At 53.1% G+C, this 19,883-nt stretch overlaps 7 protein-coding genes across 7 annotated transcripts; 3 read left to right on the top strand and 4 right to left on the bottom strand.

Moving 5' to 3' along the window:
• Positions 1-1,025: 1,025 nt before the first annotated feature.
• Positions 1,026-2,231, top strand: CORC01_11830 (uncharacterized protein; the record flags this gene model as incomplete). The annotated part of the gene is made up of 1 exon (XM_022623452.1): positions 1,026-2,231. The coding sequence occupies one exon, from the start codon at positions 1,026-1,028 to the stop codon at positions 2,229-2,231; it is 1,206 nt and encodes a 401-aa protein (XP_022470056.1).
• A 1,061-nt stretch (positions 2,232-3,292) lies between these two features.
• CORC01_11831 (uncharacterized protein) lies at positions 3,293-4,927 on the bottom strand (the record flags this gene model as incomplete). Its single annotated transcript, XM_022623453.1, has 4 exons — positions 3,293-3,352; positions 3,408-3,914; positions 3,975-4,556; positions 4,640-4,927. 4 exons carry the CDS (start codon positions 4,925-4,927, stop codon positions 3,293-3,295), a joined length of 1,437 nt encoding a protein of 478 aa, XP_022470057.1.
• Positions 4,928-7,377: 2,450 nt separating this feature from the next.
• On the top strand, positions 7,378-10,748 carry CORC01_11832 (uncharacterized protein; the record flags this gene model as incomplete). The annotated part of the gene is made up of 6 exons (XM_022623454.1): positions 7,378-7,556; positions 7,617-7,733; positions 7,795-8,919; positions 8,977-9,106; positions 9,163-9,218; positions 9,974-10,748. 6 exons carry the CDS (start codon positions 7,378-7,380, stop codon positions 10,746-10,748), a joined length of 2,382 nt encoding a protein of 793 aa, XP_022470058.1.
• Positions 10,749-11,327: 579 nt separating this feature from the next.
• On the bottom strand, positions 11,328-12,461 carry CORC01_11833 (uncharacterized protein; the record flags this gene model as incomplete). The annotated part of the gene is made up of 2 exons (XM_022623455.1): positions 11,328-11,382; positions 11,449-12,461. The coding sequence occupies 2 exons, from the start codon at positions 12,459-12,461 to the stop codon at positions 11,328-11,330; spliced, it is 1,068 nt and encodes a 355-aa protein (XP_022470059.1).
• A 1,402-nt stretch (positions 12,462-13,863) lies between these two features.
• On the bottom strand, positions 13,864-15,151 carry CORC01_11834 (dienelactone hydrolase; the record flags this gene model as incomplete). Its single annotated transcript, XM_022623456.1, has 2 exons — positions 13,864-14,576; positions 14,881-15,151. The coding sequence occupies 2 exons, from the start codon at positions 15,149-15,151 to the stop codon at positions 13,864-13,866; spliced, it is 984 nt and encodes a 327-aa protein (XP_022470060.1).
• A 1,152-nt stretch (positions 15,152-16,303) lies between these two features.
• CORC01_11835 (GAF domain-containing protein) lies at positions 16,304-17,194 on the top strand (the record flags this gene model as incomplete). The annotated part of the gene is made up of 4 exons (XM_022623457.1): positions 16,304-16,306; positions 16,404-16,508; positions 16,598-16,605; positions 16,765-17,194. 4 exons carry the CDS (start codon positions 16,304-16,306, stop codon positions 17,192-17,194), a joined length of 546 nt encoding a protein of 181 aa, XP_022470061.1.
• A 404-nt stretch (positions 17,195-17,598) lies between these two features.
• CORC01_11836 (spermidine synthase) lies at positions 17,599-18,877 on the bottom strand (the record flags this gene model as incomplete). Its single annotated transcript, XM_022623458.1, has 3 exons — positions 17,599-17,876; positions 18,272-18,805; positions 18,868-18,877. The coding sequence occupies 3 exons, from the start codon at positions 18,875-18,877 to the stop codon at positions 17,599-17,601; spliced, it is 822 nt and encodes a 273-aa protein (XP_022470062.1).
• Positions 18,878-19,883: the final 1,006 nt, after the last annotated feature.

The raw sequence follows: 19,883 nt of genomic DNA on the forward strand, positions 1-19,883 counted from the left end.
TGTCCAAGCCACAATTGGTCTCCGTGAGATCGGCAGCACTCGTTTTGCATTTCGTCTTGGTGCTCTACGTCTCTGTGTCTTGAATCTAAGGGAAGCCCTGCGACACTTGCATGACCAGAATCGATGAGGGGGGCAGAGGAAGAAATGGGAGCTTATTGTTAACGGCTTTTACAACGTTGCTGCATACTCGACATCTGGAACTTGGCCCCACTGTCGAATACAAACCCTGATCTCTTTTGAGACTACCGTTGTTGTCGCGATGTCGTCATGGTTGCACATGATATCAAACAGGAACCCTGCCATGGATCTCGATCCAATCAAGCTGCCAACACTGGCGTGCGTCGCGTCCATGAAGTGTCCCGAAGGCCGAAACCATAGCGTACGAAATCGACGCAGGGCATCAAGGAGCATCTGGGGAACAGCCTTCTGGTGTTTCTAAGGCTGCGGATCAATCACTCGCCACGCGCTGTCCTTCCTAGCCACCGCCGTGGTCGTCCAGTGTGCTATGGAGAACCTCCGGTGAGTCTAAAGGGGAAGCGGATGGCGCCTGGAAGTGGTCCTTTGGGCATCCGTGCCATCTCCTTAGCAAGTTTTGCTGTTCCGGAGCGTTTCCACGCTTCAAGGCTACGACATGAATCTCTCTGGAACACGATCCAGCACAGCTGGAGTCTAACATTGTCATCTCGGTCGTGAGAATCATCGCCACTTTGCATCACGGTTTGCAATTTGCCGTCGCAGATTCAGTTTGCAATGTTGGATATAAGACTTGGTCTTGGAGGAGGCTGAAGGTGCTTCCAGAAGGCCATCAACAACCTTCTCGACGCATTCGGTCGTCAACGGTTCTCGTGAGCATCTCGCCGGTTGACCGGTCTCTTCAAAATCAAAAGGAATTCAACTCACCAAAGTTCAGCATTCTCGCTCAAGTCTAATCAATTCTCTACTTTTCACTACTTACTAAAACGACACTCTTACCACCTAACACTTATCATATCGTATTACCACATTGACATCTTTATCAAACCATCATGGAGGTCATTACCCTCCTCCAAGGAGACGAGGACTCTCACCTTACACCATTTTTCATGTGTCACGCAATCTCAGGGCTCGCGCTACCCTTTCTCCGCCTCGAAGCCCTCAGCGAAGATGACGAGAGGCCAGTATACGGCATCACCTCCCCCATGCATTGCCCAGGTGGTAATGATTTCATGTTTCCCGAGACACTGCGAGACCTTGCTGCACTCTACGTCGAAAAGATCAAGGAAGTCCAGCCGAGGGGCCCTTACCTGCTGGGAGGATGGTCGATGGGCGGCATGATTGCCATGAACATGGCCATGGTTCTGCGCGACCTGGGAGAAAAGGTCACAAAGGTAATCATGCTCGACTCGGCCAACCCAGAGACCTTCCCCTCGTTTCCGAGCGCCAAGGATCACCGCTCCCTCACACACCTTACCTTTACCAGGACCGTTGCTGCCGATATTCGACTCATGGACTCCGATTGTTCTCCCATTGGGTCGCCCGTGATCAGTGAGAGCGAGTTTGGAGACTACCTCACCGTCGGCGAGAACCGAACAAGCACATGGGGGACATTTACGACGGAGGTCTCTTACTCCAGCAGCGCTTCGAGCGATTACGAAGACGACAGCCCTGCTTGGTCTCCAAGTACCCCCGGGTCACCGGCGTGTAGCAGTGAAGCTGGGTCAGAATTCTGCCCAGAGCAGAACCGATTGCTACAAGACTTTCCCACGGAGGATCAAATCGACGCCGAGACCCTCACCGCTGCTCACGACCTCGAGGTCACCCAAAACGAAGAAGAAAACGACGAAGATGATGACCAGGACGCAGAAGAAGACGAAGAATTTGACCAAAATGAGCCGGACCAGGTTCGCGACTTCCTGCAAAAGATCAAGCAGCATATCCATAAAGGTCTCGGCCTCATCTCGACCGTCGAGCCGGGCCAATTGCTCCCCAAAGACGGCGTCTCCGACTTCCATACCGTCCTCATCAAATGCAAGCCCGACCCGTTCGACGACCCCAATTTGACCCAGCGAGAGCGCGAGGGCGTCATCTTTGTCCGCTCCGTCATGCGCGAAACGGCCATGTGTTGGGAAGCGGAGAAGTTTGCCAAGTTCGAGACGGTGCCCTTCAGCGGCGACCACGATGGCGCATTTGAGCCCCAGCACGTGGGCGAGCTGAGCGGGATTTTCAGAAAGTGTCTGCAGGGTCTAGAATGATCACCGTCTTTGAAACCCCTCATTGAAGTCCTGGCGGCTTCATTACTTATCTGTACTGTTGGGATTGTGCTTTTAGGCTCGTAAGCATTGGAAGCGATGGCTGGCATTGTGGTTCACGGTGTAATTAGCGGCATCATTGAAGGCGTTTGGAGTTCACTGCATCTACTAGTTGAAGGATATTGGCGGGTAGGCAACTTGTATGTATCTAGGCACTTATAACTCGTAGCTCACAAAACTGCAAACCTCTCAACTGAAGCCATCCCCAAAGCTCGTCTGCCCGTACCATCATTTCCGCGCATGGCTGACTCTGGGTTACAATATATCCGTCTTCAGTCCGGCCATTTCCTTCTCTGCGTTTGAAGAGACCTCAATTTTCGAGCCCCGAGCGGCTGGGCAGTTGCCAGAATTCATAGCTTGACGGCTGCGCAAGATAGTATGACCCCTTGCGAATCTCGATCGAAGGGATGAGCTGGCAACAAAAAGTAAACAAATGACGTCAAAAAGAGCTTAATCTTTGTTTACATTCTCCATCTCCGTGCCCCTCTCCGACATGTTGCCTTAGCTTGCGGAGGTATGGAGTTGTGCTTAGACTTCACTAGCCTGCATCTTCCGGATGAAAGAGGACTGGTCTCCGCCCCCATCTGGATGCATGTCTCCTCCTCCACGGAGATTTTTTTCTGACAGGCAGCTTAACGTTCTAGAAGTTTAAACTACGTAATGTTGCATTCGTGTAACGTTAAGATGCAACGGAACTCAATTTCCTCGATGAGGCCTGGCGTAGACCAGCGCTGAAGGTTGAAATGCCGCTAGTTGAATAATAGCAAAGATGAAGCATCCCAAACACGATATGCGCAGTCTGTGTTTAGATGCTGCAAAAACTATGGGACTTCCGTGTGAATGAGACACAGATAGAGGACTTGTTTGATGGTACAGTAAACGCGGCGGCAATAAAGGCTTATCTACAGGTCTTATTCATCTACAATTCTACCTCTGCCAACAGCAATTCATTCCTTGTTGGTCGGTGATCGATACTCATCCCAAGGCTATACATCACAAATCTCTTAACAGCCTCCCATCATCTCGGGCCACTTTCTTCTGGAAACTCTCACTCTCAATCCTCCCTGATAAGGTGTCAGCAAAGCAACAGAGAGACTGTTGGAGAATTGGACATTATACCTTTAGCCAAGGCGAGCCAACCTTGCCAAAATCTAGGCCTTCAAAGTCTACAGTTTGAGGCTGGTCCGGTGACGCCCATGTAACATCATAAAATCGCAGCAAAGTCGTCAAGGTCTGAGTCACAATGATCATGGCCATCTTCTCGCCAGGGCATCGATGGCTTCCGCCACCAAACAGCATACTTTTGACGCCGTTGCTATCCTTTCCTTCGAGATTGACGAGCTTGTTCTCGGCGTTGAGCCACCTTCCGGGCATCCAGGTGTCGGGATTCGGATAGTTGGCAGGGTCATGGTGCGTCAAGTATGGAGAGATGGACACGACCGAGCCCTTTGGAACGGTGATGTCTGTACCTGGGACAGGCATTTCCTGCATGGCGAGGCGGAAGCACTTCATGCCTGCGTAGTAGCGCATCGTCTCCTTGATGCAGGCCTGGATGAGCGCCGACTCGGTGTTCCCACTCCGAGCATCTCTCTTCACGGCGGCCATGACATCAGGATGGCGTAAAAGCTGGCAGAGGTCGTCAGTTTCGTCGTACTCAAATCCTCACGCGCAGCTTTGAATACGTACGCAAACAACGACCCAGGAGGTCGCAGCGACTGTGGAAGTGTGAGCAGCAAACATCAATACAGTATGATGGGAAGGGAGATAGTGCTTCAGCGGCGCCATGCTCTGTTCGTGTAACGTGTGCGTGATGTAGTCCGGTAGGTCAGTCTCGAGATCACCGTTCTTGGCTGCGACGTGTCGCTGGCTGAGCTTCTCCCAGAAGATCTCTTTCACACGCTCGCGAGCATGGTGCAGTCTTCTCGCTGGTGGATGAGGCACCCAGTCGGGGAGCACGAATGACCAGATGCTGCCAATGTCGCACTCCATCGCATGCAGAAGGTCCAGGAGCTCTCCGCTCGATTCATAAAAGTCGTCGCCCATCAGGGTCCTGACGATGACCTTGTGTGTCAACTCGGATACCCCATCAAAGAGCTCCACGTCGGACTTCGTCGTCCACTCGAGCGCGCATCGGTGAGTCTCCTCCACGGTGCACTTGGCCATATGCTCCTGCGCTGTAGCGCGGTTGATGTACCGGCTGAGGGAGCCGACCATGACTCTGATATTATCCATGTACCCAGGGTCGAGGATCTTGTTGAGAAATATTCCCTAATCGCATGTGAGTTGAGACACGTCTGACTTTGAATGTCTCAAAACTGGGTTGAGGTGGCTAACTGGGGAGGGGCGCTCACCATTCCATGGCCAAACGACCAGGCTTTCTCGGGCATGTCGAGATAAGCCTTGTTGAGCTCATTTCCGCGAAGCCAGACATTGTGGACTGTCAGGATCTGGATTGAGAAGATGTTACCACATTGCAGTTGAGCTCTGCGGATGAGCGAGATGGGTTTGACTGCGTAGTCGTGGGCGTCGCTGAGGAAAGCGAAAAGCCCCTCGCCTTTGTAGGCGGGAATCTTGCTAGGCTTGAAATACCATCTTGCTAGCAGTATCGCTGCTGCAAGGAGGAGTGGAACAGCCAACATGATTCGAGGAGTGAATGATGGTCGACGCAGCGGAGAAACGAGTGTGACTGTTGAAAGAACCACATGGGCTCGTGGGTTATAGTCGCCGCGAGGAGACAATAAGATTTTCGACAAAATTATTCAAGAAATTGATCCGGCGCAGGCGTGAGTCCCTCTTAAGTCGACCAAAACACCAATTTCCAGGTCAAATATTGAGAGCTCCCCGACGGCGGAGGTCCGTCCGAAGCCACCGAGACAGAATCAAAACATCAATTACCTTGGCCCTGGATGTTGAGATGAGCTCCATGGCGTAGCCGAGACCACTCAAAACATGTTGACTTGTCGGCGAAGGACGATTCTCGGCTCCGTATGGTAAACAAAACGTCCCTCCGAAAGGCCTCGGAATGCGGTGATGTCCAGGTGTTGGGTTCAAGGGATGAATTAGCCTCGTCGATCTGGGGTATGAGCCGCTCCAGCAGAATTGTGGCTTCAGGTGGCTCATATCTGACTGTACTAGTAATGTTTTCCATGCATCGATGTTTAAATCCCGTGACTTTAAGATCCTGCGTATGCCTATTTCAGCTTCAGGATTCCCGGGAGCAGTCGAATGTGACTTGGATTATTTTCTCGCCGACATGCTTCAACCCGTTGGAGATCGCGAGCGCCTGACTCCGCCGATCCTTGAGCATAACAAGGGTAAGTTATGACTCAATGGAATCACTTTAAAGTATGGGGTATACAAAGTAAAGCCTCTCTTCCTTGGAATTCGGACGACGGAGAACGCTAGGAGAGCCAGGATTACGCGGCCACAGCCCGTCTACGACTTGGATATCTCGATTCTACAGGAACTACGCTGCTAGCGTTCTGTCGATCATTTAAATTAAAGGAAAAATTCAGATTCTATTCAGATGTACACAAAAGAACTCCGCCGGAAGCTTCTTGAGAGCTTGGCCTCGCCGGAGGTAGACATGCTGGTGGGTTATCTCTCGCACACCGTCTCCATCACTTTTTGGCAACTGCCCTAGTCTTTCGATTGCGCGGCTAGAGAATGCAACAAATTTTGCTTTGAGAGCTTCTAGAACATCTCCCAGGAAGGTGGTTTACTTTATCTCACCGTCGCTTCCCGGTGACGTACGTCATGCAATGTCCTCTCCGAAGGTCCGGGTGGACTGCTGTGCCGTAAATACACGCAACGGATCCAGAGACCTGCGATTACCCTGTCAGTGTCGCGTGATAACTAAAACGGCTAGATTGCCTTCCTTGTATTGAACGCAGGCCGATACAATAAACATCCTCCGCGATAAACCCTCCAGTTCCCGCTCAATCCTCAGCATCGCCAGGTGTCAACGCCTATCTCCTTGGCCACAGCTGCCCACGCTTTGATCAATGATTGTATCCTGGTAATTTCCATTCTTTCAATCTCACCGTCCATTACATACTGCCACTGAATATGCTGTGGGTTTGCGTTTCTTGATGCGGCCGGCGGGTGGCCTGCTCGCACGCGCCATTGGGTCCTCTAAGGAACTCTTACTGACAAACCCAAGTCAGGTAAATGCATTGTGTACGATTTAAAGATTTTTTTCGGAATTTGAAGCATCGCTCAAGGTGTAATCATAATCTGATTTTTAATGCCTACAAAGCTCAATTCCAAGAGATTCAGGAAGCTCCATACTGAGAACCAGAAGTCCAGATCATCACCTCGCGCTTAATTTGTATATCCAGATACTGCTGGTTCCCTCCTGCCCTAGATATCTTCCTTCCCTCGCAAGAATCGGTCAACTTTCCGTGATCATCAGATAGAGAACGACTACAGAACGAATTTCAAATGAGATTCGATCCGATTGTCTAGTATGGTGATTGTTTTATCCAATCCAGGCTGGCGATCACGGAAGTGATGAAGATAGGGGTTGTCCGCTAGAGGCGTCTTCGCTTACTTCAAGAGTTAAGAATCCAAAGAATGGATCAACAAACCACTTGGTTGAAAGGCTGCGGGTGGTTCTTCTACAAAATATACTTCCGATGCTCTCCGGAGTCTTCCGTGTTAAGTCGGACGGAGGTCGTGCCAGCTCAACCAATCACATCCTACCACCGGCCGTCGCGGCCGGATCCACTCCGGGGCTTCCATCCGTCCCCTAGCGGAGGGGCTCAAGTAGCAATATTCAGCATATCACAACCACGTTCACCCAAGCCGGACTTGTGCTTTGAAGTTCACCCTGCCAAGTTAATCCTTGGCGTATCGATTGACTATCGACCGATGTGCTTCGTATGATGGTTTCCCTAATCTAGGACCAAGACGGAGGAAAGAAGGCTGTACATATTTTCAAATTATCTCCGGCGAAGCAGGGGGGGCCAAAAGATCATCGCCGCAATGTATTTAACAATCACCCGCGACCTTCCGGAAGACCTTCCTGGCCATCTAGCAACCACAGACCATCATCGTCGACGAATCAGCCATTGCATACCTCCTCGCCATGCAACTGTCACTTCTTCTCGCTGCGCTGTCTGCGCAGGCAGTTCTCGCCGCACCTCGGATCAAGAGAGATGCTCTCAAGTCATGTGTGGAGGAAGTCTTTGGAGGAAACGCGGCTCTGCGCATAGTGACGCCGACTGATCCCAGATACCACGACGCAAGAATCGGAGAGGCTATTCAGTGAGAGAAATAGCAGACAACTTTCATATTTAGGACGCAAAGCTCATATGAGACCAACAGATTTACACAGATGCCAGTTTTGATTGCTTATGCGGAAAAGCCGTACGAAGTTGCGCCCTTGATACAATGCGCAAAGACGAATGGCATCAAAGCAGTCCCCAGAACGGGTGGTCACCAGTAAGCATTCTACCATCCCCAGACCCATCTCTGTGTATTCAAAGTGACTTACTTCGCGCAGCTTCCTCGGATACTCTGCCCTCCAAGACGCTCTCGTCATCGACATCACCCACATTGACTATGTCAACATTGCCGCAGACAAGAAGACCGCCACTGTCGGCGCCGGCATCCGCTTCGGCGCCTTATACACGGCTCTCGGGCAGCAAGGCCTCGACTGGACGGGTGGCATCTGCCCCACCGTCGGCATATCGGGATTCCTCTCCGCTGGCGGCTTCAACATGCAGATGCGCCAAAACGGCCTCGGCGTCGATAACGTCGAATCCGCCAAGGTGGTCACATCAGACGGCTGCGTCGTGACAGCTTCTCGGGATGAAAACTCGGACCTCTTCTTCGCCATCCGCGGGGGCGGCGGCGGATCGTACGGCATCGTTATCGAATGGACGCTGCGCACATTCGAGTTCCCCCGCTCCGCCATGGTGTATCTGCAGTGGAATGGCTCCGACACGAGGTTCGATATCGCTAAGACGTTTCATGAGTGGGCTCCTCGCGCGGATAGCGCCCTCAGCTCGCAGGTGAACTTGTACAAGAACCGTACCGATGTTATCGGATGGTGCTACGGGTGCACTCTCGATAAGTTGCAGGGCATGGTGAACGCATCTGGGCTACTTCACATTGGCACGCCGGCAGCTTACATCTCCGGGGGATGCAACACCATCAACGCCCGACTCTTCGGATACGGAGTCAACGAGTGCGGAGCCGACGAGGCGGTCGCCCAAGTCGCACCCTTCGTTGTCAACACAATCCAGCAACCATTCATCCAGATCCCTGGCTACGCCAACTTCACCTACAATGAGACGACAAAGGCGCCAGAGCTGCCCCCCGCGCAGCCCTGGGAACGCTTCATCCGCTTGTCCAAGTCATTCATGATCCAGAAGGACAAGCTGCTCACGGACGACACGATGAAGAACGCTATTACCCGCATCGACGAGCTCGACGATGCTGCTCAGGGCTGGATCGAGTGGCACGCGTGGAACATTTCCGTCTCGGGCGATGCGGCTTTTGCGTGGCGCGAGAAGGCATACTCTCACATGGAGTTCATCGTGTCCAGTTCCGCGGACGAGAAGGTCCACAAAGACTACGTGGAGTGGTTCAAGAGCCTGGAGGACTATCTCCGTCCACTGGTTGGGTGAGTCGTTCTCGTTCTTCTTTAGGCTGATGGATGAGTAACTGACCAAGGTAAAAGAATGGCAAGCTACTCCGGCTACATGGACGACACGATCTCCACCCCACCGCTTGATTCGTACTATGGCGCCAACGTCGCAAAGCTGTCTCAAATCAAGTCAAAGTACGATCCACAGGGGTTCTTTACGAATGTGAGTATACCGACTTCTGTGGAAATTGGGCCCATTAGCTAACGAAAAGAATGCAGCCTCTGAGTATCCAAGCCCAATACCCGAACCAAACGGTGACTGGTGACAGCTGTCTGTAGATAAAGACAGATGACGGTGTCAGGTTGCCGAAGAACCGTACGATTGTGACGTCAGAACAGAGCTTGCTTGATGGCAAGCTGTTTCCATCTATAGAGCGAGACCCGTCGATGTAAATGTAATTTAGCTGAAATATCATCCCTTCATCCGCGCATGATCGAGTCAAGATAGCCCACCCGATTGGAGCCCAAACATCAGATGGGTGAACAAGCTCTTACCGAGGCCGTATCCCGCGCGGGGTCGACCGCGCAATACCCGCATCATTGAATTGGCTTTTTGTGTTTATTTCATTCTCTTCTCTCATATTAGTTTCTTGATTTCGGATCGACAGACGTACCTGCAGGAACAAATGCACCATGACTACCGCACTTGATCGAGGAGCGCCGCGACCTGAAGAACTTGCTGATGCAGGGTGTCTCTTAAGGTACGTAGGTCACGAAAGTATGATTGAATATGATGTTCTACTGTATTTGTGAATCTTGTCGAGTTGTTCCGAATGTGGCCAACATCGGCGCAACAGAATGCTAAGAAGGCGCTCGCGGTTTAGGAGAAGCTTGAATCCTTACGGTCTTCTTGCTCGTCTCTTTCGAAACTTTTCAAGCGTTCTTATTCTCATTCCAACAAGGATTCATTTCTTGGCGTTTTGATTCTTACTTGGCGTCGAGAAATCCAATATTTTGCAAGCAGTTGTAATATCGCCAGCAGACTACATGTCGCCTTATTCCAAATATACTCGCTGACCCCGAGACCAAGGCAACCTCAGACCATAATCTGGCTCAAAACCGCGGACCAATCCTTTGCAATACACAAGTCGCTCCTGGTCGAGTCCTCAAAGTACTTCCAACGCTGCCTCGACGGCCCCTTTGCAGAGTCCCACACCAACACCATCGACCTAGACGACGACGCGGACGACGGCGACGACAACGTTAACATCAACCCGCTGACCCTGGGCACCTACGTAAAGCTTTGCTACTTCACCCGCCTCACGGCCCAGCGCGTCAAGCGCTGCCGCCGCAACGCGGCGGACCACTCGGAGGACTCGTACGAGGTCTCCCCCTTCTCCCTGAAACCCTGCGACATGCACACGCCGCACGACCTCACGGAGCTCGTCGACATGTGGTCCCTCTGCGACCGTTTCCATGACGACCTCCTGCTCGGAAAAGTATCGACCGCCATCCGGGAGACGCTCGACGTCGGGGCCCAGAAGCTGGGCGACGCGCACTGCGCCGAGTGGTGGGTCTTCAACTTTGCCAACGGCTACGTCGCGCTGGAGAGCTTGCACCGGAGAGACGACGACGTGGAAGGGCTCCTTGAGCGGTTGAGGGAGCTCTTTGTGCAGAACTGTTCGTCGACGTCGTGGGAGCGCTTGGCAAGCCAGCTACCGAGTGACTTTGTGGTGGCGGCCTCGATCGCGTTCCAGGCAAAGATGGCGACCCTAATGCCACACGAGGCAGCGATTGCGCGGGTCAATGGTGCGAGCTTGTGTTATGAGTGCAAGACGAGGGTTCAGATGGCTTTGAAGAGATGAATACACCCGTCTTGGATTATTTCAGGAGCTGTGCACATTATATCACGATCTAGGCTACGAAAGATGTGAAGACCATATCTCGCTGGTCATGACTGTGCCATCAAGATGGCTACTCTCAACTGTAAGACTGTAAGATTAGAAGACAAAATCCTTCTAGTCCACCATGAGGGCAACCTCGTTGTTGAACGGCCGACTTGAATGAATGTTTTCAGGTCTTCGCTGCCATCATTCCTATGCAGCAAGTGCTCCACGAGACTACTTGCTACATCGAGCGTGCCGGCACTGAACCAGCCCACGACATCGTTGCTTAATAGAGATAATTGTTGACATTTGTTACTTGCTGTCTGGAACAGAGTGGTTTGTCTATTAGCAACCATCCCGCCTCCTTTTTTTTTGCCTTCCTCGCCTCGTCATATGCTTTTCAGTGCCCGTCCGTCTAAGGTACTCATACCGCGGTATTATACAGTAGTATACAAACCCGGCGCTTGCCATAATGCAGCCGTTGACAAAGAGATTTCGGCGGCATTGTTGTCATCTGCCAGGCGAAGTATTGTACAAGTCTGCTTTGTGTAGGTCGATTCAAAGATGCCACTCGGGGAGGGCAAAGTCTCGGTCCTTTGGCCAGTTTTCCGTCCTGTAAAATTCAACGGTCAGCAATTTGATTGTACGAATGAGCATTGTCTGGGAGGAAAATCCATACCTTGTAGTCAGGAGAACCGTCATGCGCTTTCTCCTCTCCACAGTCTCCTCCGCCTCCGTCAAGCGCAGCCACTCGTCAAGCAGGCGCCGCAGCTCCTGAACCCCACGACCAGCGCAGTCGATACCACGCTCCGTAGCCGCGATCTTGACCTCCTGCTCCTCCAACCCGGCCGCGCCCCCATCTCGAGCCAGCAACCTATCGTCCCCTTCCAAGAATGCCATCCGCAGCTTGCCCTTCGTCGCCCACATACCCGGCGGGATAAAACCAATCTTATCCCACATCATGCCGGGCATGTGCAGACTGCGCAGCACGTGTTTCCTCGCCGGCGCCCTCGCGGCCGTCCCCTGTGCCGCCGCGACGCCCTGCGGCGCGGCCCTCTCAAAGTCGGCAAACGACCTGTGGCGGCGCTCCTCCGCCTGCGAGAAACTGGCGTCGATCTGCCGCGGCAGGCGGCAGGTGTACGGCACGACACCGTCGACGAAAATGACAATGAGCGGGGTGAATTCCCCGCAGACCAGGAGCACGAGGCCAAAGAGCGGGACGCGGAGGACGTCGTGGCGCACGCGCCAGAGCAGGACCCAGTCGGCGCGCGAGAAGCCCTTGGGGATGACGCCCGGCGTGAAGACGGAGGGCGAGCGGAACCCTTCGACCGAGGTGCTCTTGGCACGGATGACGTCTTGGATGTGGCGCCGGTTGGAGAAGACGGCTTTGAGGCCCGTCTTGTAGAACTTGATGTAGGCTTTACCCGTTTCGAAGAGGTGGCCAATTTTTGAGGAGTCGGGTTTGCGCTCGGGGAGGTCGAGGGCCGTTGGGCGGGACGAGGCGATGGCGTTGACCTTGTCGCTCGCGGGGGAGGATTCGGGCGTGAGGGAGCTCGCTAGCCGACGGTAGGGGGTTGCTTGTCGCGCGATCGAAGAGAGGAGGAAGGATGTGTGGACGGTGCTGCTGCTGCTGCTACCGCAGAGGAGAGAGGACGGAGCGCGCATGGCGCGCAGCGTCGTGCCGTGGTTCATTGCATGGGACGCGTGAGAAAGTTGTGGTTGTTGGGAACCTTCAGGGTTGAGGGTTGCGGATTGAGGTTCGTAAACGAGGGTCGGGTCGGGTCGCGCGGGATGCCAATGGGCATGGCCAAAATATCGAATTTAATTAAAGAAAAATGGCTAATTGGTTTCGTCACTGATTACCTACAAGCTTATCGCTTATCGGCGCGGACCCCTTGCATCGGCCCCACCTTTCAATCCCACCCGCCGGGTCGGGTCCGGGGAGCGGCCGCTCTCGCCGAATCAAGCTTTACCCTTTCCCCTTGGCGTGACTATCCAGTGTAGGCTATTGGACAATTGGGTTGGACGGTTGGGGCGATCATTTGACTCTTTGAGCATAGTCAATCTTTGACACGTGTATCCGTAGCATCTACATAGTAGGTGAATACTTCGCTTTCAATATGCTCCTGGTTAGAATTGTCAACGGCAACGTTCAACTCCGATGACCTACCTTGTTTCAGGAGGAGCAATGGAAGAATCCCCCCGTAAGACAATTTGTATTAGAGTTTCAGTGTATATAGAGTTACTAATACAGAGCAGAGCCAAGCGAAGGAAAGGCTCCTCTTCTACGAGTCTTCCCCGTCAGCGAGCTGTCAAGCTACATAACAAATGTCAACATGAACCGCCACAACGGTAACTCTGAAATGGCTTACATGAAAGTAACACAAATCTCTTTCAATATGGCCATATTATGGGGCAGACAAGCCCACTTGGGTCGCTGACCTAGGGTAGTCTGCAGAGAGCCGAAATCACAACCCCAAAATTGCGGATCAACCTGTGGGTCACCACAAGACTTCATGAGGCATTTTCTCGGCTCTGTCTGACACACCGAGCAAGGCCCAGCCTTGATTCTCACTCCCCTTGGTGTAGTTGGTTCATCACGTTCGACTGTAATTGTTCATCTCTTGTCATCGAAAGGTCTCTAGTTCGATTCTGGAAGGGGAGAGAGCCTAAATCTTTTGTCTTTTTGATGCTTGACAACATCCTTGTTGTGATTCCTGTGATGCTGAGTTGTGTAGGCTTATTTTTTTAGTTGTGTTTTGCAACTTTTGGATGTTATGGTGCGGATTGTCGGTCGGCTTGGTTCTGTTGAAGACTCTCTAGTAAAGCCTTTTCACCTAGCTGTAAGCTATGTTGAGTTTGAAAGCTTCCGGCTACTGCCAGAATTCATACCTCGTGCGTCAAGGGGAGATCGTGTACTTTGCAACACTGGCCAGTCCGAATTCAGTCTCAGTCCCATATTCGCGGAACTTACTCCCAGCCTACACAAAAGAAGCAAACATATCCCTCTCACGAATTCCACAACTTGAAAGGTGATGTAAAATAAACCGCGCCAAATCAACCTCCTTCAACTATTGCCGATCCCAACCATCACTCACTCAGCACCCTGCCCAAACCACCGCCGGAACCACCCAACAGCCTGATCCTCGGCCCTCATCCCGAAATCCGCCTGCCTCTGATCATTCGGGTCCCCCCTCACCGCGAAGCCGTGCTTGGCGCCGGGGTACTCCACAATCTCAAAGTCGCCGCCCTTCTTCCCCAGCAACTCCTTGGCCTCGACCATCTTGGCCCGCGGCATCATCATGTCGTCGTCCCCGTTCGCCACGCTCAACGGCAGCACCACGGTTTCCAGATCCTTCGGCAGCGTCAGGAAGCTCGGATGCGCCGTGAACCCGCAGTCGATCAATCTCTCGCCCTCGCCCTCGCTGCCGCTGCTGCCGCCACCGCCGCCGCCAAATGGTCCCGCAGCGAGCTGGCAAAGTTGTACCACGAACTTGCCGCCCCAGCAGAACCCCGCGACGCCAACCTTGATTGCTTTTGGGGCGGACGCCCCGGTGTCGACAGATGGTGGGGAGGACGATGACGGATGAGGAGGCAGCGGGGACGGCGGCGAGAGGCGGACGGCGCGGAGATAGTTCTTGATGCGCGGGACGATGACGCCGGAGCGGGTGGCGATGACGAGGGGGATAAAGTACCGCACCACCGTCGCGATCATGACGGGCGCGATGTAGAGATACTTTTTCCACCACGACGTCTGGCCCTGTATCCCGTCGCCCAAGGCCAGCACAGTATCTGGTATCGCGTGGCCTATTTTGCGCGCGCGCGCGCGCGCGCGCGCGTCAGCGGGCTTTCAGTCTCTCTTTTGGTGTAAAACTTTTGCGATAGCCCATAGCCCAGTCTGCTACTCTGAGATGCCTTTCTTTCTTTTTTTCTACATTTTTCTTGTTCTTCATCTTTTTCTGTTTCTTTCTGGGATGCCAATTACAACACTCGAGACAAGGCAAAAATACAGCGTTCAACAACACCACGGGGACCAAAAAAAATACGGATTCGCAAAAAGGCAAACGTTGACAAAACAAAAAAATGACGGGAGATTTCCAGTCAAACGTACCATTCATCAACTCGGGAAGCAGCACGACCGCAGGGATCCTGTTGGCGTACGCATCCGCCAGCGCCCGCGAGTTGCGCAGCGTCCACCCAAACACGTCTGGAAGGATCACAACGACGCCCGCGGGCTCGCCGCGGCCCGGCTCCGGGCGCGCGACGTACGTCGGCAGGCCGTAGAGGGTCTCCTCGGTGCCGCGCGGCTCGACGTCGCCGCGGAGGGTGCCCTTGAAGCAGTCGGCGCAGAAGCGGGGTGCCTGTTGTTGTTTCGACGACATTTTTTCCTTCTTCTTCTTCTTCTTCTTTTTTCTTTCCTGCTTGTATGTGTCGCTTTTTGTTGAAGATGATGGGAGTAGTGAGTTGTACCTGGGCTGAATACGCAAGGTATATCAGTGGTAAACGGATTCAAACAGCTCAATGCCGACAATGTTTTTTGATTCGTGGGGGTTCCTGAATGTCAGTGTCAATTGCAGTCATATGCAGAACGGAACCGTTGCACAGATTGGGGTGGTAAAGAGAGGCGGGAAAGACGGAGTCTTCTTATACGGATAGTCCCAAGCTACCTAGCTAGGTAGATAAACATCTAATGCTCATGCAGAGCTAGCTTATCAGGTAGGTAAGCTGTCACACAAAACAGGCGCGCGGGGTTTCGGCGGAAATGAAGTCATGACCGCGGAGTCTCACCCGAATCCGACCTGGGGTGGGAGCTTGGGACGTTCGTACTCTGAAAACAAATCACAATTGGGGTCTGGCTTCAAAGTGTACAGTGTCGCCTCTCCCTCTCTCTCTCTCTCTCTTATGCACATCGGTCAATCTGTTGGAAGTGATCTGCGCCAACTACAAAGCGTTCACACCCTACCTCTCCCTCCCTCCCTTCCGACCCCCTCCAAAGAAAGCAGCCCGGCACGCTCGGTTTTGTGAAGCGGGGTAGAGAGAGCAATTGAAGAGAATCAAAAACCTCCAACCTCTAGCCACGGGATCGGACCTGAAGAAAAGATCTTGGAACCCGTAGAGTTGGCAAGGGCAGACTTTCTCCACCCAGAGCCGGCCGGGTCCCGATCCTCCGTCTTCAAGAACGTTAGGGCCGGGCGGCAAGGCAGGCAACACTAGAATCCCTTTTTTTCCATATTTTGCTGGCCAAAATTTCGGGGGCCCTCACCGGGGTGTGGCCTCCCCCGCCGATACGTGCCTCACCGAGAAAGGAGATGACGTGATTGGACCAGGAGATTTGAACACAATATTTTGGAGGGGCCGCCCTCTTCCTATCTCAAACAACCATCTCATGCTTTGTCATTTGCAGCTCATTCGATTTAGTCTCTAGTTACCTTTTTAGAGACAGTGTCGATATCCCTCTACATAACTTTGCTACCGTGCTTCTTCCTTTATTCCCATTTTCATATAATCACAGGTTATAGTCCTCCTCCGACACAATGGTAAGAGTCCAAACAGCCGCCCCTCTCAAAACTATTGTAAAGCCTCTCTTTTTTTTTTTGGTCGGTATACTGACGGAGAACCTCCTCGCCAACGCAGGTCCACGCCGACGCGTCAAACTTTGCCGACGGCGTGACAAAGGAGGAAGCCTACGAACAGGTCCTCCTCCAAGCGCAAGGTCTCCTCGACGGCCAAAGAAACTGGGTACGTTTTCGTGTGTCTTGTGTGTGTGTGTGTTCCTAGGTGCCACAGAAATCACTCTTATCCCCAAACCTCTTTGGCTCATACTATAGACCACCACGTACCTCACTATGAACACTTTTAAACTTACACTCTGGACAGGTTGCGTAAGAACAACAACAACTCCATCCAAAACTCATCCAAAATGAAACAACACCAAGGAAAAAGGGAGAAAAGTAAAGAAAGAAAAAGAAGACTAATCCCACCTTTTCTCATACAGCAACCTCGCCAACACAGCCTCCCTCCTCTGGCACGCCTACCACTCCCTCCCCTCCCCCGCAAACGCAGTAAACTGGGCCGGCTTCTACGTCCTCGACCCGGCGGCGCCCACGCCCACGCCCTCCAAGTCCCTCATCCTGGGCCCCTTTATGGGCAAAGTAGCCTGCCAGCAAATCCCCTTTGGCCGCGGCGTCTGCGGCGCCGCTGCCGCGACGCGAAAAACCCAGCTCGTGGCCGACGTGGAGGCCTTTCCCGGTCACATTGCCTGCGACGGTGACAGCAAGAGCGAAATTGTCGTGCCCATTGTCGTAGGCGAGAAATTGGTCGCTATTATTGATGTTGACTGTGCGCAAAAAGACGGGTTTGATGAGGTTGATCGGGTTTGGTTGGAGAGGCTTGCTGTGTTGCTTGCTGAGGGTTGTGATTGGTAGAAGAAGGTGATGAAGGAAGGGAATGAGAGCCGGAGCTGCATGCACAGATTTATTTGATGAGAAGACGTTGCAGAGCTCACTGGATAGGAGAAGAACAATAGCGGATGTACACATGGAGTTGGCGACAACGGTTACCCGGGAGCGGAGTTATTATCTCAACATAGATTCACTGTGATAAAATCACAGGAAAACACACTGGACTCAACAAAAATATATTGAGCACGCTGGAGTCAACCTCTGCGGTTTACGACTAAACTTTTTTTGGTCCCCCTTCTTCCGATCCCATCTATTGACAATCTCTACCAGATCCCCCGTCCTTTCCATTCTGAGGGATCGACCGCCTTTGTCCAAGCCCACAAACCAGGTCATGAATCCATTCCTCTTAAACCTTCGTTGCGCGAGATTTACTCCAGAGCTTTCTTGGCAAAGTTGGGCAGGACAAAGGCCGCCTTGTGGATATCGGCATTGTAGTACTTGCACAGCTTCTCCTCCTCCTCGGCGGACCACTTGCGGAGGGGCTCCTTGACGTTGCGGCCGGCGTCCTTGGTGCAGACCATGAAGCCGATCTGGCCGCTGGGGTAGGTGGGGATGGTGGTGTAGGCGTACTCGGCGACGGGGAAGATCTCCTTGCAGTCCTTCTTGAGCTTGGAGATGAGCGGCAGGTGAAGCCACTGGTTCTCAGCTGTTTGGGTGAAGCGCATAATTGTTAGCTAGTCCTGGTCTCTATACGTATCTTCTTGTACAAGAGCCAATCCTCTGACAAATGGCAGCCAGGCGGAATGAAAGCGGGTAGACAGAGAAAAGGGAGGAAAGAATGAATCGCAGTCTCGAGCATGCGCAACGCTTTAGAAGAGTAGACAAAGGAGAGTTCAAAGCGTATCCAGGTTCACACAACCCAGTCTCAACGGCACGCCACTGGGCTGTGCGCCGATATCTCCTGGGGAGAATCGAGGACAGGTCCGAAGAAAGAAGAAGAAGCAGGCACCGCATTTGCGAGTGCCAGCCTCGTTGTCTTCTCTTCAGGGACCCGAGACTTCCTTGATTCCCCTCGATATTCCTGAACAAATGGGAACGTACAACCTTGGGTAGTGATGACACCGCCCTCCCTCAGGGCGTCGTGGAGGAGCTGGAAGTAGGGCTTCTGGAAGAGGGACTCGGCAGGGCCCTCGGGGTCAGAGGAGTCGGTGATGATGACATCAAAGGTGTTCTTGTACTCCTCGAGGAACTTGAAGCCGTCGCCGACGTGGGTCTTGGACTTGGGGTGGTCAAAGCCGACGGCCATGTTGGGGAGGTACTGCTTGGAGAGGCGGATGACGGCCTCGTCAATGTCGCAGAGGATGGCCTCCTCAACGCACTCGTGCTTGACGACCTCACGGAGGACACCGCCGTCACCACCACCGATGACGAGGACCTTCTTGGGGTTGGGGTGGGAGTTCATGGCCAGGTGAGTAATCATCTCCTGGTAGGAGAACTCATCACGCTCCGTGGCCTGGATGACGTTGTCCAGAACCAAAACCATGCCGTAGTCGGTGGACTCAAAGATGAGGACATCCTGGTACTGGGACTTCTCGTGGTGGATGACCTTCTTAACCTTGAGGGTCATGGCCTGGCCTGTTGCAGGTCGTCAGCACGCAGTGTCCCTATTCTCACGATGTTTGAATAGGTCAACTTACCGGGCCACATGTTGGAAATCTCACGGAACCAGCCATCTGTACATCATTCCATCCTGTTAGCGTACGGTCTCGACTCGTTGGTCTCATTTGCTTCCATAAACAGCATGCATCTTGCTACATCCATCCCCAAGAGATACACGAAGAGCGATCTGCAAACCCCCCTCCCCCCCTCGCCCCCAAAAAAAAGAGCTTTCTCGGGTTCTCCTGCTGAATTGCTTGACCGAAAGTGGCATGGATGGATGGTGCATGCGCGCTCAGACGGTAGAGGAGCAAGGGCTGAAGGTTGTTGGGGGACCCGGAAGAGGGCGGATAAGCCACCCGTCAATAGTTGCGGGAGGGTGTTGGCGATTGAACAGGTGCAGGCACGGATGAGACAAGGCCCATGGGGCCCGCATCCGGTTGCGATATTCTCCGTCCTCCGTTGCGTTTGCGTGGGCTCATAGCGAACCCCCCAAGGTGGTCAGGGGCGGGGTGATCAAGACATCAGCATGGCGGGGGTTTTTGAGACGGGCGACAACAGGAGCTGGGAGAGCGAGTAGCGCCAGCAACTGTGAACATCACCCAACGCCAATACCAACAGAGGGGTTCTGGGCAGCCGCAGATAGGAAGGCAGACAGACTCAGTGAGGGAGGAAGGGATGGATGGTTGGAAGACGAGGGTGGACCGCACGAACCTTGGATGGTAGGATGGGCAATTTCGCTCATTTTTGCGGTAGACGGGGGTTTGGCAGGGCTACGGTGTAGATTGTGTAAAAGTCGACAGGTCGGCAAAGGCGCAGGCGGTCGAGACAAGTGTCGCTGGTGCAGGCGTAGTAGTTGAGAAAGGAGGGGTGTTATATGACGGAAGAAAGCCAGGATGGAAAAGTAAGATTGTCTGTTATCAAAATGTGCGTTGTAGCGTCTAGAACGCGGGAGGGTTGCTTGTGGTTAGCCAGGCGGCAGCTGAACGGGTGCCCTGTAGGGCAATCCATACACAGGGACTGCCCGCCTACGGTAATAGCCGGAAAGGCGCTAGGT

Source organism: Colletotrichum orchidophilum, assembly GCF_001831195.1.
Source record: "Colletotrichum orchidophilum strain IMI 309357 chromosome Unknown Scaffold_134.1, whole genome shotgun sequence".
In the NCBI taxonomy this organism is placed as follows: Eukaryota; Fungi; Ascomycota; class Sordariomycetes; order Glomerellales; family Glomerellaceae; genus Colletotrichum; species Colletotrichum orchidophilum.